Below are 14,442 nucleotides of genomic sequence, written 5' to 3' on the forward strand. Positions count from 1 at the left end.
GTGGGCACTCCTGAGGCTGCAGAGCGGAAGAGACCACCAACACTGCTCACCCCTGCCCACATCCCTGGCCCAAGAGGAAACTGTATAAGGCCTCTGGGCTCCCGTGGGGGAGGGCCCAGGAGCGGCAGGACCCCTGCCGGAGACACCGCCGGACCCTGAAGGAAACAGACCTGATAAACAGTTCTCTGCACCCAAATCCCGTGGGAGGGAGAGCTAAACCTTCAGAGAGGCAGACAGGCCTGGGAAACCAGAAGAGACTGCTCCCTGCACACACATCTCGGACGCCAGAGGAAAAAGCCAAAGACCATCTGGAACCCTGGTGCACTGAAGCTCCCGGAAGGGGCGGCACAGGTCTTCCTGGTTGCTGCCGCTGCAGAGAGCCCCTGGACAGCACCCCACGAGCAAACCTGAGCCTCGGGACCACAGGTAAGACCAAATTTTCTGCTGCAAGAAAGCTGCCTGGTGAACTCAAGACACAGGCCCACAGGAACAGCTGAAGACCAGTAGAGAGGAAAAACTACACGCCCGAAAGCAGAACACTCTGTCACCATAACTGACTGAAAGAGAGGAAAACAGGTCTACAGCACTCCTGACACACAGGCTTATAGGACAGTCTAGCCACTGTCAGAAATAGCAGAACAAAGTAACACTAGAGATAATCTGATGGCGAGAGGCAAGCGCAGGAACCCAAGCAACAGAAACCAAGACTACATGCCATCATCGGAGCCCAATTCTCCCACCAAAACAAACATGGAATATCCAAACACACCAGAAAAGCAAGATCTAGTTTCAAAATCATATTTGATCATGATGCTGGAGGACTTCAAGAAAGACATGAACACACTTAGGGAAACACAGGAAAACATTAATAAACAAGTAGAAGCCTACAGAGAGGAATCGCAAAAATCCCTGAAAGAATTCCAGGAAAACACAATCAAACAGTTGAAGGAATTAAAAATGGAAATAGAAGCAATCAAGAAAGAACACATGGAAACAACCCTGGATATAGAAAACCAAAAGAAGAGACAAGGAGCTGTAGATACAAGCTTCACCAACAGAATACAAGAGATGGAAGAGAGAATCTCAGGAGCAGAAGATTCCATAGAAATCATTGACTCAACTGTCAAAGATAATGTAAAGCAGAAAAAGCTACTGGTCCAAAACATACAGGAAATCCAGGACTCAATGAGAAGATCAAACCTAAGGATAATAGGTATAGAAGAGAGTGAAGACTCCCAGCTCAAAGGACCAGTAAATATCTTCAACAAAATCATAGAAGAAAACTTCCCTAACCTAAAAAAAGAGATACCCATAGACATACAAGAAGCCTACAGAACTCCAAATAGATTGGACCAGAAAAGAAACACCTCCTGTCACATAATTGTCAAAACACCAAACGCACAAAATAAAGAAAGAATATTAAAAGCAGTAAGGGAAAAAGGTCAAGTAACATATAAAGGCAGACCTATCAGAATCACACCAGACTTCTCCCCAGAAACTATGAAGGCCAGAAGATCCTGGACTGATGTCATACAGACCCTAAGAGAACACAAATGCCAGCCCAGGTTACTGTATCCAGCAAAACTCTCAATTAACATTGATGGAGAAACCAAGATATTCCATGACAAAACCAAATTTACACAATATCTTTCTACAAATCCAGCACTACAAAGGATAATAAATGGTAAAGCCCAACATAAGGAGGCAAGCTATACCCTAGAAGAAGCAAGAAACTAATCGTCTTGGCAACAAAACAAAGAGAATGAAAGCACACAAACATAACCTCACATCCAAATATGAATATAAAGGGAAACAATAATCACTATTCCTTAATATCTCTCAACATCAATGGCCTCAACTGCCCAATAAAAAGACATAGATTAACAAACTGGATACGCAACGAGGACCCTGCATTCTGCTGCCTACAGGAAACACACCTCAGAGACAAAGACAGACACTACCTCAGAGTGAAAGGCTGGAAAACAATTTTCCAAGCAAATGGTCAGAAGAAGCAAGCTGGAGTAGCCATTCTAATATCAAATAAAATCAATTTCCAACTAAAAGTCATCAAAAAAGATAAGGAAGGACACTTCATATTCGTCAAAGGAAAAATCCACCAAGATGAACTCTCAATCCTAAATATCTATGCCCCAAATACAAGGGCACCTACATACGTAAAAGAAACCTTACTAAAGCTCAAAACACACATTGCACCTCACACAATAATAGTGGGAGATTTCAACACCCCACTCTCATCAATGGACAGATCATGGAAACAGAAATTAAACAGTGATGTCGACAGACTAAGAGAAGTCATGAGCCAAATGGACTTAACGGATATTTATAGAACATTCTATCCTAAAGCAAAAGGATATACCTTCTTCTCAGCTCCTCATGGTACTTTCTCCAAAATTGACCATATAATTGGTCAAAAAACGGGCCTCAACAGGTACAGAAAGATAGAGATAATCCCATGCATGCTATCGGACCACCACGGCCTAAAACTGGTCTTCAATAAGAATAAGGGAAGAATGCCCACATATACGTGGAAATTGAACAATGCTCTACTCAATGATAACCTGGTCAAGGAAGAAATAAAGTAAGAAATTAAAAACTTTTTAGAATTTAATGAAAATGAAGATACAACATACTCAAACTTATGGGACACAATGAAAGCTGTGCTAAGAGGAAAACTCATAGCGCTGAGTGCCTGCAGAAAGAAACAGGAAAGAGCATATGTCAGCAGCTTGACAGCACACCTAAAAGCTCTAGAACAAAAAGAAGCAAATACACCCAGGAGGAGAAGAAGGCAGGAAATAATCAAACTCAGAGCTGAAATCAACCAAGTAGAAACAAAAAGGACCATAGAAAGAATCAACAGAACCAAAAGTTGGTTCTTTGAGAAAATCAACAAGATAGATAAACCCTTAGCCAGACTAACGAGAGGACACAGAGAGTGCGTCCAAATTAACAAAATCAGAAATGAAAAGGGAGACATAACTACAGATTCGGAGGAAATTCAAAAAATCATCAGATCTTACTATAAAAACCTATATTCAACAAAATTTGAAAATCTTCAGGAAATGGACAATTTCCTAGACAGATACCAGGTATCGAAGTTAAATCAGGAACAGATAAACCAGTTAAACAACCCCATAACTCCTAAGGAAATAGAAGCAGTCATTAAAGGTCTCCCAACCAAAAAGAGTCCAGGTCCAGACGGGTTTAGTGCAGAATTCTATCAAACCTTCATAGAAGACCTCATACCAATATTATCCAAACTATTCCACAAAATTGAAACAGATGGAGCCCTACCGAATTCCTTCTACGAAGCCACAATTACTCTTATACCTAAACCACACAAAGACACAACAAAGAAAGAGAACTTCAGACCAATTTCCCTTATGAATATCGACGCAAAAATACTCAATAAAATTCTGGCAAACCGAATTCAAGAGCACATCAAAACAATCATCCACCATGATCAAGTAGGCTTCATCCCAGGCATGCAGGGATGGTTTAATATACGGAAAACCATCAACGTGATCCATTATATAAACAAACTGAAAGAACAGAACCACATGATCATTTCATTAGATGCTGAGAAAGCATTTGACAAAATTCAACACCCCTTCATGATAAAAGTCCTGGAAAGAATAGGAATTCAAGGCCCATACCTAAACATAGTAAAAGCCATATACAGCAAACCAGTTGCTAACATTAAACTAAATGGAGAGAAACTTGAAGCAATCCCACTAAAATCAGGGACTAGACAAGGCTGCCCACTCTCTCCCTACTTATTCAATATAGTTCTTGAAGTTCTAGCCAGAGCAATCAGACAACAAAAGGAGATCAAAGGGATACAGATCGGAAAAGAAGAGGTCAAAATATCACTATTTGCAGATGACATGATAGTATATTTAAGTGATCCCAAAAGTTCCACCAGTGAACTACTAAAGCTGATAAACAACTTCAGCAAAGTGGCTGGGTATAAAATTAACTCAAATAAATCAGTTGCCTTCCTCTATACAAAAGAGAAACAAGCCGAGAGAGAAATTAGGGAAACGACACCCTTCATAATAGACCCAAATAATATAAAGTACCTCGGTGTGACTTTAACCAAGCAAGTAAAAGATCTGTACAATAAGAACTTCAAGACACTGAGGAAAGAAATTGAAGAAGACCTCAGAAGATGGAAAGATCTCCCATGCTCATGGATTGGCAGGATTAATATAGTAAAAATGGCCATTTTACCAAAAGCAATCTACAGATTCAATGCAATCCCCATCAAAATACCAATCCAATTCTTCAAAGAGTTAGACAGAACAATTTGCAAATTCATCTGGAATAACAAAAAACCCAGGATAGCTAAAGCTATCCTCAGCAATAAGAGGACTTCAGGGGGAATCACTATCCCTGAACTCAAGCAGTATTACAGAGCAATAGTGATAAAAACTGCATGGTATTGGTACAGAAACAGACAGATAGACCAATGGAATAGAATTGAAGACCCAGAAATGAACCCACACACCTATGGTCACTTGATTTTTGACAAAGGAGCCAAAACCATCCAATGGAAAAAAGATAGCATTTTCAGCAAATGGTGCTGGTTCAACTGGATGCAATATGTAGAAGAATGCAGATCGATCCATGCTTATCACCCTGTACAAAGCTTAAGTCCAAGTGGATCAAGGACCTCCACATCAAACCAGACACACTCAAACTAATAGAAGAAAAACTAGGGAAACATCTGGAACACATGGGCACTGGAAAAAATTTCCTGAACAAAACACCAATGGCTTATGCTCTAAGATCAAGAATCGACAAATGGGATCTCATAAAACTGCAAAGCTTCTATAAGGCAAAGGACACTGTGGTTAGGACAAAACGGCAACCAACAGATTGGCAAAAGATCTTTACCAATCCTACAACAGATAGAGGCCTTATTTCCAAAATATACAAAGAACTCAAGAAGTTAGACCGCAGGGAAACAAATAACCCTATTAAAAAATGGGGTTCAGAGCTAAACAAAGAATTCACAGCTGAGGAATGCCGAATGGCTGAGAAACACATAAAGAAATGTTCAACATCTTTAGTCATAAGGGAAATGCAAATCAAAACAACCCTGAGATTTCACCTCACACCAGTGCGATTGGCTAAGATCAAAAACTCAGGTGACAGCAGATGCTGGCGAGGATGTGGAGAAAGAGGAACACTCCTCCATTGTTGGTGGGATTGCAGACTGGTAAAACCATTCTGGAAATCAGTCTGGAGGTTCCTCAGAAAATTGGACATTGAACTGCCTGAGGATCCAGCTATACCTCTCTTGGGCATATACCCAAAAGATGCCTCAACATATAAAAGAGACACGTGCTCCACTATGTTCATCGCAGACTTATTTATAATAGCCAGAAAATGGAAAGAACCCAGATGCCCTTCAACAGAGGAATGGATACAGAAAATGTGGTACATCTACACAATGGAATATTACTCAGCTATCAAAAACAACGAGTTTATGAAATTCGTAGGAAATGGTTGGAACTGGAAAATATCATCCTGAGTGAGCTAACCCAATCACAGAAAGACATACATGGTATGCACTCATTGATAAGTGGCTATTAGCCCAAATGCTTGAATTACCCTAGATCCCTAGAACAAACGAAACTCAAGACGGATGATCAAAATGTGAATGCTTCACTCCTTCTTTAAATGAGGAAAAAGAATACCCTTGGCAGGGAAGGGAGAGGCAAAGATTAAAACAGAGACTTAAGGAACACCCATTCAGAGCCTGCCCCACATGTGGCCCATACATATACAGCCACCCAATTAGAGAAGATGGATGAAGCAAAGAAGTGCAGACCGACAGGAGCCGGATGTAGATCGCTCCTGAGAGACACAGCCAGAATACAGCAAATACAGAGGCGAATGCCAGCAGCAAACCACTGAACTGAGAATAGGTCCCCTATTGAAGGAATCAGAGAAAGAACTGGAAGAGCTTGAAGGGGCTCGAGACCCCAAAAGTACAACAATGTCAAGCAACCAGAGCTTCCAGGGACTAAGCCACTACCTAAATACTATACATGGACTGACCCTGGACTCTGACCCCATATGTAGCAATGAATATCCTAGTAAGAGCACCAGTGGAAGGGGAAGCCCTGGGTCCTGCTAAGACTGAACCCCCAGTGAACTAGACTGGTGGGGGGAGGGCGGCAATGGTTGGAGGTTTGGGAGGGGAACACCCATAAGGAAGGGGAGGGGGGAGGGGGATGTTTGCCTGGATACAGGGAAAGGGAATAACACTCGAAATGTATATAAGAAATACTCAAGTTAATTAAAAAAAAAAAAGAGGGTCTTACTAGATACTGTTATTAGCAGAGATAGGGCACAAATTAAAAAAAAAAGAATATGCTCAAAGTCCTTTATATTTGTGCAAACATATTCTTATGTAACCCAGTACCATATACAATGTATATATGCTAATGGGGAAGAGGAGTTCAATGTGAAGTCTCATTTACTGATGTCTTTGAATCTATAGAAATTAAATGTGTCTTTGGAATATTTTTTCTTGATTATGGTGAATGCCTCATCCCTTATCGTGAACTGAAGCTTATATCTCCAGTGTAGCAATTGACATGAGAGCTCTGCCTTCACTAGTGAACGTGACTTAAAGGGTTGATCGGAATATTTTCTGACTTCTTAAAAACATTTCTGTTATTTATCCCAAGAGATAATCTCTTTTGTTAATCCGAAAGACGGAAGTGGAAGGGTGAGCAGAACAGTCTTCGTGGCCAAGTTAAGTAAAGCGAGCAGTTAGTTAAACAAGCCTTTCTTTAGTCTGTATGTCCAGTCAGCTTACCCTTAGGATGTCAAGGAAACTTTTTATATCTCAGGGGTAGGGGATTTCCAAATGGGTCAGCCAAAATATCAAAATAGGCAGGGTTATTGGAGCAGAATCTAAGCCCAATAAATTACTCATAAGGACCTCCTGAAACAAAGTCATAATTGCAAGATAGTCACAACAAGGGATTCATAGCAACAGGTGTCATAACAACCTTTTGAAACAAACGTAGGGGTTTGAGATAGTTAAAAACCATTTAAAAAAAAAAACAAAGACATGATTGCCTTCCCTGGAACAGGCAGTACCGAACCATTAGTAGTTAAGGCCACAGGTGGACTATAGCCAAATCCTTGAGAAACAGATTTAATAATGGACAGAAAAGATCCTAGTTTATCTTTCCTATAAACTGGCTTTTAAACCTAATGTGGAGGAAGGCTGGTTCATCTTTCCAAGTGAGGATGGGGGGGGGGTAAATGAGCCCTTAGGAGACTCTGAATGTCAAAACCTCGAATTTGGCTTTCCCTCTGTGTTAGTTAGGGGTTCATTGCTGTGAGGAGATACCATGACCAAGGCAACTCTTACAAAGGCAAACATTTAGCTGGGGCTGGCTTAATGTTTCAGAGGTTCAGTTCATTCAGTTCATTAGCATCATGGTGGGTGGGAAGCATGGCATCATGCAGGCAGACATGGCACGGGAGGAGACAAGAGTTCTACATAATTTTTTTCCTTTCCATAATTTAAATTTTAAAAGTCACATTATATCCCAATCTCAGCTCCCCATCCATCATCTCTTTCCAGTTCCTCTCTTACAAATTCTTCCCTTCATTACTCTCACCCCTTCTTCTCAGAGAAGGGGAAGCCCCCCTTGGGTACCATCCCACCCTGGTATATCTGGTTCCAACAGGACAAAGTACCTCCTCTCCCACTGAGACACATCCAGGTAGTCGAGGTAGAAGGGGATGCAATGGCAGGCAACAGAGTTAGAGATAGCATGGGCTCTAATTGTTAGGGGATCAAATAAGAACAAGCTGCACATTGCTACAGATATGTGTGAGGGGTCTAGGTCCAGCCCCTGCATGCTCTTTGGTTGGTTGGTCAATATCTGTGAGCTCCCATGGGCCCAGGTTGATTCTGTGGGTCTCCTTGTGCCCTTGACCTTTCTGGCTCATTCAATTCTACCCCCAATTCTTCCTCAAGACTCCTTGACCTCTGCCTGATGTTTGCCCGTGGGTCTCTGCACCTGTTTCCATCTGCTGCTGGATGAAGCCTCTCAAGAGACAGTTATGCTAGGTTCCTAACTGCAAGCATAGCAGAGTGTCATTAATAGTGTTAGGGTCGGCCTCTTGCGTGGGCTGGGTCTCCAGTCGGGCCAGGCATTGGTTCCCTCAGTCTTTGCTCCATCTCTATCCTTGCACGTCTTATGGGACACATTTTGGGTTGATAGTTTTGTGGGTGGGTTGATTTCTTCCTCCTTTCATGGGAAGTCTTTCCTGACTACAGTCTCTATATTCACCGCTGGTAGGAATCTCAGTGCTATAATCTTAACACTATAGACTCCCCGTAGCCTCCTGCCATGTAGCTAGTCCCAGAGATGCCTCCGCTGATTTCCATCCTCACTCCCATCCTCCTCCTGCTCCCTCCCTGCCCCTGACACCTGATCACCCTCCCCATCCCCTCATCACCCCCTCTCCAACCCTCTTCCCTCTCTCTGTCCACCTCTGATAACTGTTTTGTTTCCCCTTCTGAGTGAGATTTACATATCTTCCCTTGGGCTCTCCTTATTAATCAGTTTCTGTGGGTCTGTGGATTGTAGCATGGTTATCCTGCACTTAATTGCTAATGTCTAATCATAACTGAGTACCTACCACACATGTCTTCCTGGGTCCGTGTCACTCAGGATGACATTCTCAAGTTCTGTGGATTGGCCTGTAAATTTCATGGTGTGTTTTATTTTAGATAGCTGAATAGTATTCCATTATGTAGATGCACCACGTTTGTTTGCTTTATTCATTCTTCAGTTGAGGGGCGTCTAGATTGTGTCTAGTTTCTGGCTATTAGGAGTAAAGCTGCTATCTCAGGGACACAGTGATGGTTCCATATATGAAAACCCATCAATATAACCCACCATATAATCAAACTGAAAGCAAAAATAAATCATATGATCATCTCACCAGATGCTGAAAAAGATCTAGACAAAACCCAACACCCCCTCATGTCAAAAGTCTTGGAAGGATCAGAGACACAATGCACATATCTAAAAATAATCAAAGCAATCTACAGCAAGCTAATAGCCCATATTAAATTAAATGGAGAGGAACTTAAATCAGTTCCGCTAAAATCAGGGACAGGACAAGGTTGATCACTACTCTTTCCCTGTCTATTCAACATAGCACTTAAATTCTAGCTAGAAAAATAAGAACACTAAAGTGGGGCCAAGGGAGAAAACAAGAAGTCGAAGTATCACCACTTGCAGGTGAAATGAGAGCATACATAAGTGACTCCAGAGGTTCTTCTAGCGCAAAGTGGCTGGATACAAAATCAACTCAAAACATCTGTAGCCCCCCTTTATGCAAATGTTATACAGGGTGAGAAAGAAACGAGAGAAACAACACTCTTTACAATAGCCACAAATAAAATATCTTGGTATAACTCTTACCAAGCAAGTGAAAGACCTGTATGGCAAGAACAAAGAAATTGAGGAAGAAATAAGAAGATGGAAAGCGTTCTACATCTTGATCTGGAGGCAGCCAGGAAAGAACTCTCTTCTGCAAGTACCCTGGAAAGAGGGTCTTTTCCACGATGGTAGAGCTTGAATATAGGACCTCAAAGCCCACCCCCACGGCCACACACTTACCTCCACAAAGCCTCACCTTCTAATAGTATCATTTGCATGGGCCAAGCATATTCAAACCACCACGCTTACATTCTAGAAATATAAGAAATAAACTATATAGTGTATAAATTATCCAGTTTGGAGTGTTGGTTATCCAGCATAGAGCACCTAAGGGAACAGTTTTCAGTTATTTACTTGTGCGTTTTCTGAGGGAGAGGTTAGAGAACAATGGCTCTTGAGTGAAATTTAACCAATGTCTGGCTTTTGTGTAGTTTATGGTATGAAAAGGATTCTTATGTCCTATAAACATTTTAAAATGCAGAAACAGAGAAAAGAAAATGATTAATAACTGGTCTCAGAAATATTTTGTAGCCCAGTAGGCGAGAATTTGCATACAAATTGCACATAATTAAGATTGATTCCTATGCATGTTATATTTAACTTTTGCTTCTTACTCTCCAGAGAAACAGAAACAGGACAGATTAGTAAGGTTGATAAGATTTAGCTCCAGAAATTAGGTCACACAGTTGTTAGGTCTTAAATTAGGGGCAAATGGCTGTGTTGCCCACTCAACACACAAAAACTGCTTGATGGCAAATGGCCACTCAATTCTAAGCATCTCAAGTATTAAGTCACTCTCACTGACCTTCCTGGGCCTCTACACTAAATCTCTTCAGCCTCTGAGCTCCTTTTCCCTTCCTCTAGCTTCTTTGATATCTATATAACCCAGCCATTTTGAGTACAGGGTCTCTTGTTCTTTTGTTCTATGGCTCCTGTTTTCTTCTTGGTCTCCTGGACCGCTCATGGCCTCTTAGTCCGAAGCTCCTTTTAGTTCTCCTCTCTCCTCTCTCCCCGTCCCATGGCCCAGTTCGGTTTAGACCATTCCAGATGTTTCTGGATGTTCTCTCATTTCTACAATGGACTTTCTCTTCAACCGTATGTAGGAGCTGTCATGTCTTTAATTTTTTGGACTGTAAAATCCACAGGAACAGCCTAATAAGCTTAAAATTTTGGCAAGAGTTGACGATCCAGTCTTCACTCCCAATTGTTCTGGGGTGAAAACACAGAAGGGAGGAACTGTTTATTTGCCTAATGCCAGTCTTGGCTAACTGATAGGATGGGGCGCAGCAGATTTCTAGAGAGCTATATCTACAAATAGGCCTTTCAGTACGTCTATAAAGCACCTTCACTGCAATGTCTATTCAAACAAGGGAAACAAAGTTGAGGTATTCCCCCCATTTCTCCTTCTCCTGGGTATGTCCTTGCCCATATCATCATCATTATCGTCATCGTCGTCGTCATCTGCTCCTTCCCCTTCCCCCCTCCCTCCTCCTCCACCTTCCGTCCCTCCTCCTCCACCTTCCTTCCCTCCTCCTCCTCCTTCTCCTTTTGCTTTTCAGGGCATCCTGTTTTTTTTTTTCCAACTTTTTAAAATTTTATTTTTCTTTTATGTATTTACATATAAAATGTTATCTCCTCCCCATTCCATATGCCCTCCCCTGTCTCCCTGCTTCTGTGAGGATGCTCCCACTCCCACCCACCCACTCCAACCTCAACACCCTAGCATTACCCTACATTGGGGAAATGAGCCTTCAAAGGACCGAGGGTTTTTCCTCCTATTGATTCTGAACAAGGCCATCCTTTGCTATATAAGTGGCTGGAGTCATGGATTCCTCCATGTGTACTCATCATATTTTTTAATGAGAGGGTAACTTTTTCAGATTCAGAGTTATGAAGAGAGTGGAGTTACAGGTAAAAGGGAAAGCTGCTGCTGCTGGTGGTGGTGGTATTTATTTCATTTGGTCACAGCCTTTGTATCATTTTTCCCCCTTAGGTTTGTACAAACAAGCTCTAGAAGTTTCATCGTTAGATGGGCAATATCAGTCCACTGGGCATTCTGTCGGAGAAGAAACAAGTTAGGCAAGGGCTCTGAGGCTCTTAAGTCGCTGAAGGTTTGGATGTCCTTTTCTCAGCTTCACACCTACATGCAAATCATCTGTTCATAGTAAGTTAATAAAAATAAACCCCACAATTTAACGTGCGCGTACATTTTACGCATATGTAAATCTTGGAAAGCCACATAACTATTTCCAGCCCGCATTTGGGTGTTTGCCACTATGGACTGGGGCAGGCTTCCAGAGGAGGTGGCTGTTCCGTGACAAACTGGAACACACTAGTGGTCACGGCGCCAATTCCCCCCAACTCCTCATCACAGCTATCTTCGTTTCCCCTTCTGCAGCCATGTTTTTCTGATTCAATTAGCGAAGGCCCCCAAGTCGCCACGAAAAGCGGGTATAACAGACCTGGAACCTTAGTAGGGTAGCCAGAACAGCAAAGAAAGCTCATTGCACATGCGCGGGGCAGGGAGGCGCGCGCATGCGCTTTGGCGGATGCCCCCGGCTCTCCGGCCTCTCGCGGCGGCTGGGCGACTGCGCGCGACTGACGTGCCTGGCGAGCGGCGGCGGCGGGACTCCGCAAGGGGAAGGAGCGCCGCCGAGGTGGATGAGGTGGGGGGCCGGACCCGGAAGTGGGTGGGCGCGGGCGCGAGCGCGCGGGGATCGGAGCTGGGCGGCCCCGAGCCGGCGCGGGAGCCCGGGGTTCCCGGTAATGGGCCTGTGGGGCGCTTGCCCGGACAGCCTGGGAGGGAAGGGTCACGGGCGAGCGCGGTCCCCGCCGACCCGGGCCTGGGAAGGCTTCGCTTCCTGCAGTCGTCGCCCGTGCTGACCCCACTCTCTGCGCCCCTCCTGGGGCCGCCCTGCCTAGTGGATTTCGGAAGGTCTGTCTCTCTGGAGCCATGCCGCGCTCGCCCGGGGAAAGCATGCTAATGGAGACTTGCTTTTCGCGGCTGCGCTGGCCTTATTGTCACGGTCACAGCACCCAAACCCGGACTGCAGTCCGGGCCAACCAGTCTGCAAGGTTTGCAGCCTCGGCGGGATAGTGCTGTCTGTGTTCCGTTTTTCCACCTTAGTCAGGCCTGGAAGGTGTGCTGTGCCTTCACTTAACACTATTCTTTTGTTGGTTGTCTTTCCCAAACCCAGCTCTCCTGGTTCTCTCTGCCCTAGAAATCTTAGCCGCTAGTGAATGCAATGTCGACTTTGTAATTTAGTTACGATGTAGGAAAGACTCGTTGACAGCACCTTTGGTTATTTAAGATTGCTATACTGTGGGGCTCTTACCTGATTCTCGCTGTTTTGCAGACCATGAAACGGTGGGGCACGCCCCTTCAGAAGCTGTTGTTCAAGACAATCTAGTTTTGTTTCATGAATCTTGTAAGCCACTTATGAAGTTTCTTGTTCAAAAATTGCCGTACTGCAATGAAGAAAAGGAGAAAGGTTACTTCAGATCTTGACGAGAAGATCCATCTAGGCTATCATAAAGATTCTTCAGAAGAAAATGCTGCTGTGGAATGTGGCCAAGTGACCTACACTCAGTCGACAGAAAGACCAACCCCTGAAGCTCTTCAGTGTTGCCAAGAGCTTCCCACCTCTCCGGATCAGAGAAAGCTTTTGAGTTCTTTGCAGTACAATAAGAATTTGCTGAAGTACTTGAACGATGATAGGCAGAAGCAGCCGTCTTTCTGTGATTTACTTATCATAGTAGAAGGGAAAGAATTCAGTGCTCATAAAGTAGTAGTTGCTGTTGGCAGTAGTTATTTCCATGCGTGTTTGAGCAAAAATCCAAGCACGGATGTCGTCACCCTGGATCACGTAACGCATTCAGTTTTTCAGCATTTGCTCGAGTTTCTTTACACATCAGAGTTTTTTGTGTACAAATACGAAATACCTCTTGTTTTAGAGGCGGCAAAATTTTTGGACATTATAGACGCAGTGAAGCTGCTGAATAATGAGAACGTTGCTACGTTTCAGGCGGAACTCACTGACAAGTCGTCCCCAGAAGAGACACTAAATGAATTAACCGGAAGGCTATCCAACAATCATCAGTGCAAATTTTGTAGTAGGCATTTCTGCTATAAAAAGTCCTTAGAGAACCATTTAGCTAAGACTCATAGGTCCCTGTTACTGGGGAAAAAACATGGGTTAAAAATGCTGGAGCGCAGTTTCTCTACTCGGAGGTCCAAGAGGAATCGGAAGTGTCCCGTGAAGTTTGATGACACCAGTGACGATGAACAGGAAAGTGGGGATGGGTCAGACAATTTGAATCAGGAAAGTTTTGATAAGGAGAGGTCGGATAGGAATGACTCCGAGGACCCTGGAAGTGATTATAATGTGGAGGACGAGGAGCTGGAGGAGGAAGTGTCAGATGAGGAGTCTGACACCGAGCAGAGTGACAAAGACAATGACGCAGAAGAGGAGCCCGAGGCTGCTGACTCTGCAGGAAGCATCCACGAAGGGTTGGCTCCCGTAGTCATTCAGAACAGCAATAAGAAGATCCTGCAGTGTCCCAAGTGTGATAAGACATTTGACCGGATAGGTAAGGCGAGCCCGTTTGCTAGCTCTAATTGTTTACCCTTTGTGGCTTTTCCCCCCTCGGGGTAATCATTCAAAACTAAACTTTGAGAAGAACATGTAAAAAGAGTTCTGAAGTAGGGAATGCGCTCCAGTTTTCAGCACATAGTTTACCTTGTTATTTTTAAATTTGTTGTGAGTCAGAAATTATCCAGTGTTTACCCTTTTGTGTTGTCTTCATCATGTCTCAACAGGGTACAGGCTCTGTATTTGGAAGAAACCTCCAGAATATCAGCAGTTATTCTGTACAGCTTTGACTTATATGTTTAATTTTAGAAGTGCTAGTAGTTTTGAGTCACGTGTAC

The 14,442-nt window shown here is 43.4% G+C and overlaps 1 protein-coding gene across 5 annotated transcripts in view; it reads left to right on the forward strand.

Moving 5' to 3' along the window:
- Nucleotides 1–11,233: 11,233 nt before the first annotated feature.
- Zbtb41 (zinc finger and BTB domain containing 41) overlaps nt 11,234–14,442 on the forward strand; it is a 30,047-nt gene continuing 26,838 nt past the window's right edge. The window contains exons 1-2 of one of the 5 annotated variants that reach the window (XM_063272091.1): nt 11,234–12,178; nt 12,869–14,102. In XM_063272091.1, coding sequence (XP_063128161.1) covers nt 12,986–14,102 — 1,117 coding nt within the window. In that variant the 5' untranslated portion in view covers nt 11,234–12,178; nt 12,869–12,985. Of the gene's footprint in view, nt 12,448–12,868; nt 14,103–14,442 lie in introns of those variants that run through there. The other 4 variants (XM_063272092.1, XM_063272093.1, XM_063272094.1 and 1 more) reach the window with 4 other exon arrangements.

Source organism: Rattus norvegicus, chromosome 13 (genome assembly GCF_036323735.1).
Source record: "Rattus norvegicus strain BN/NHsdMcwi chromosome 13, GRCr8, whole genome shotgun sequence".
Taxonomy (NCBI): Eukaryota; Metazoa; Chordata; class Mammalia; order Rodentia; family Muridae; genus Rattus; species Rattus norvegicus.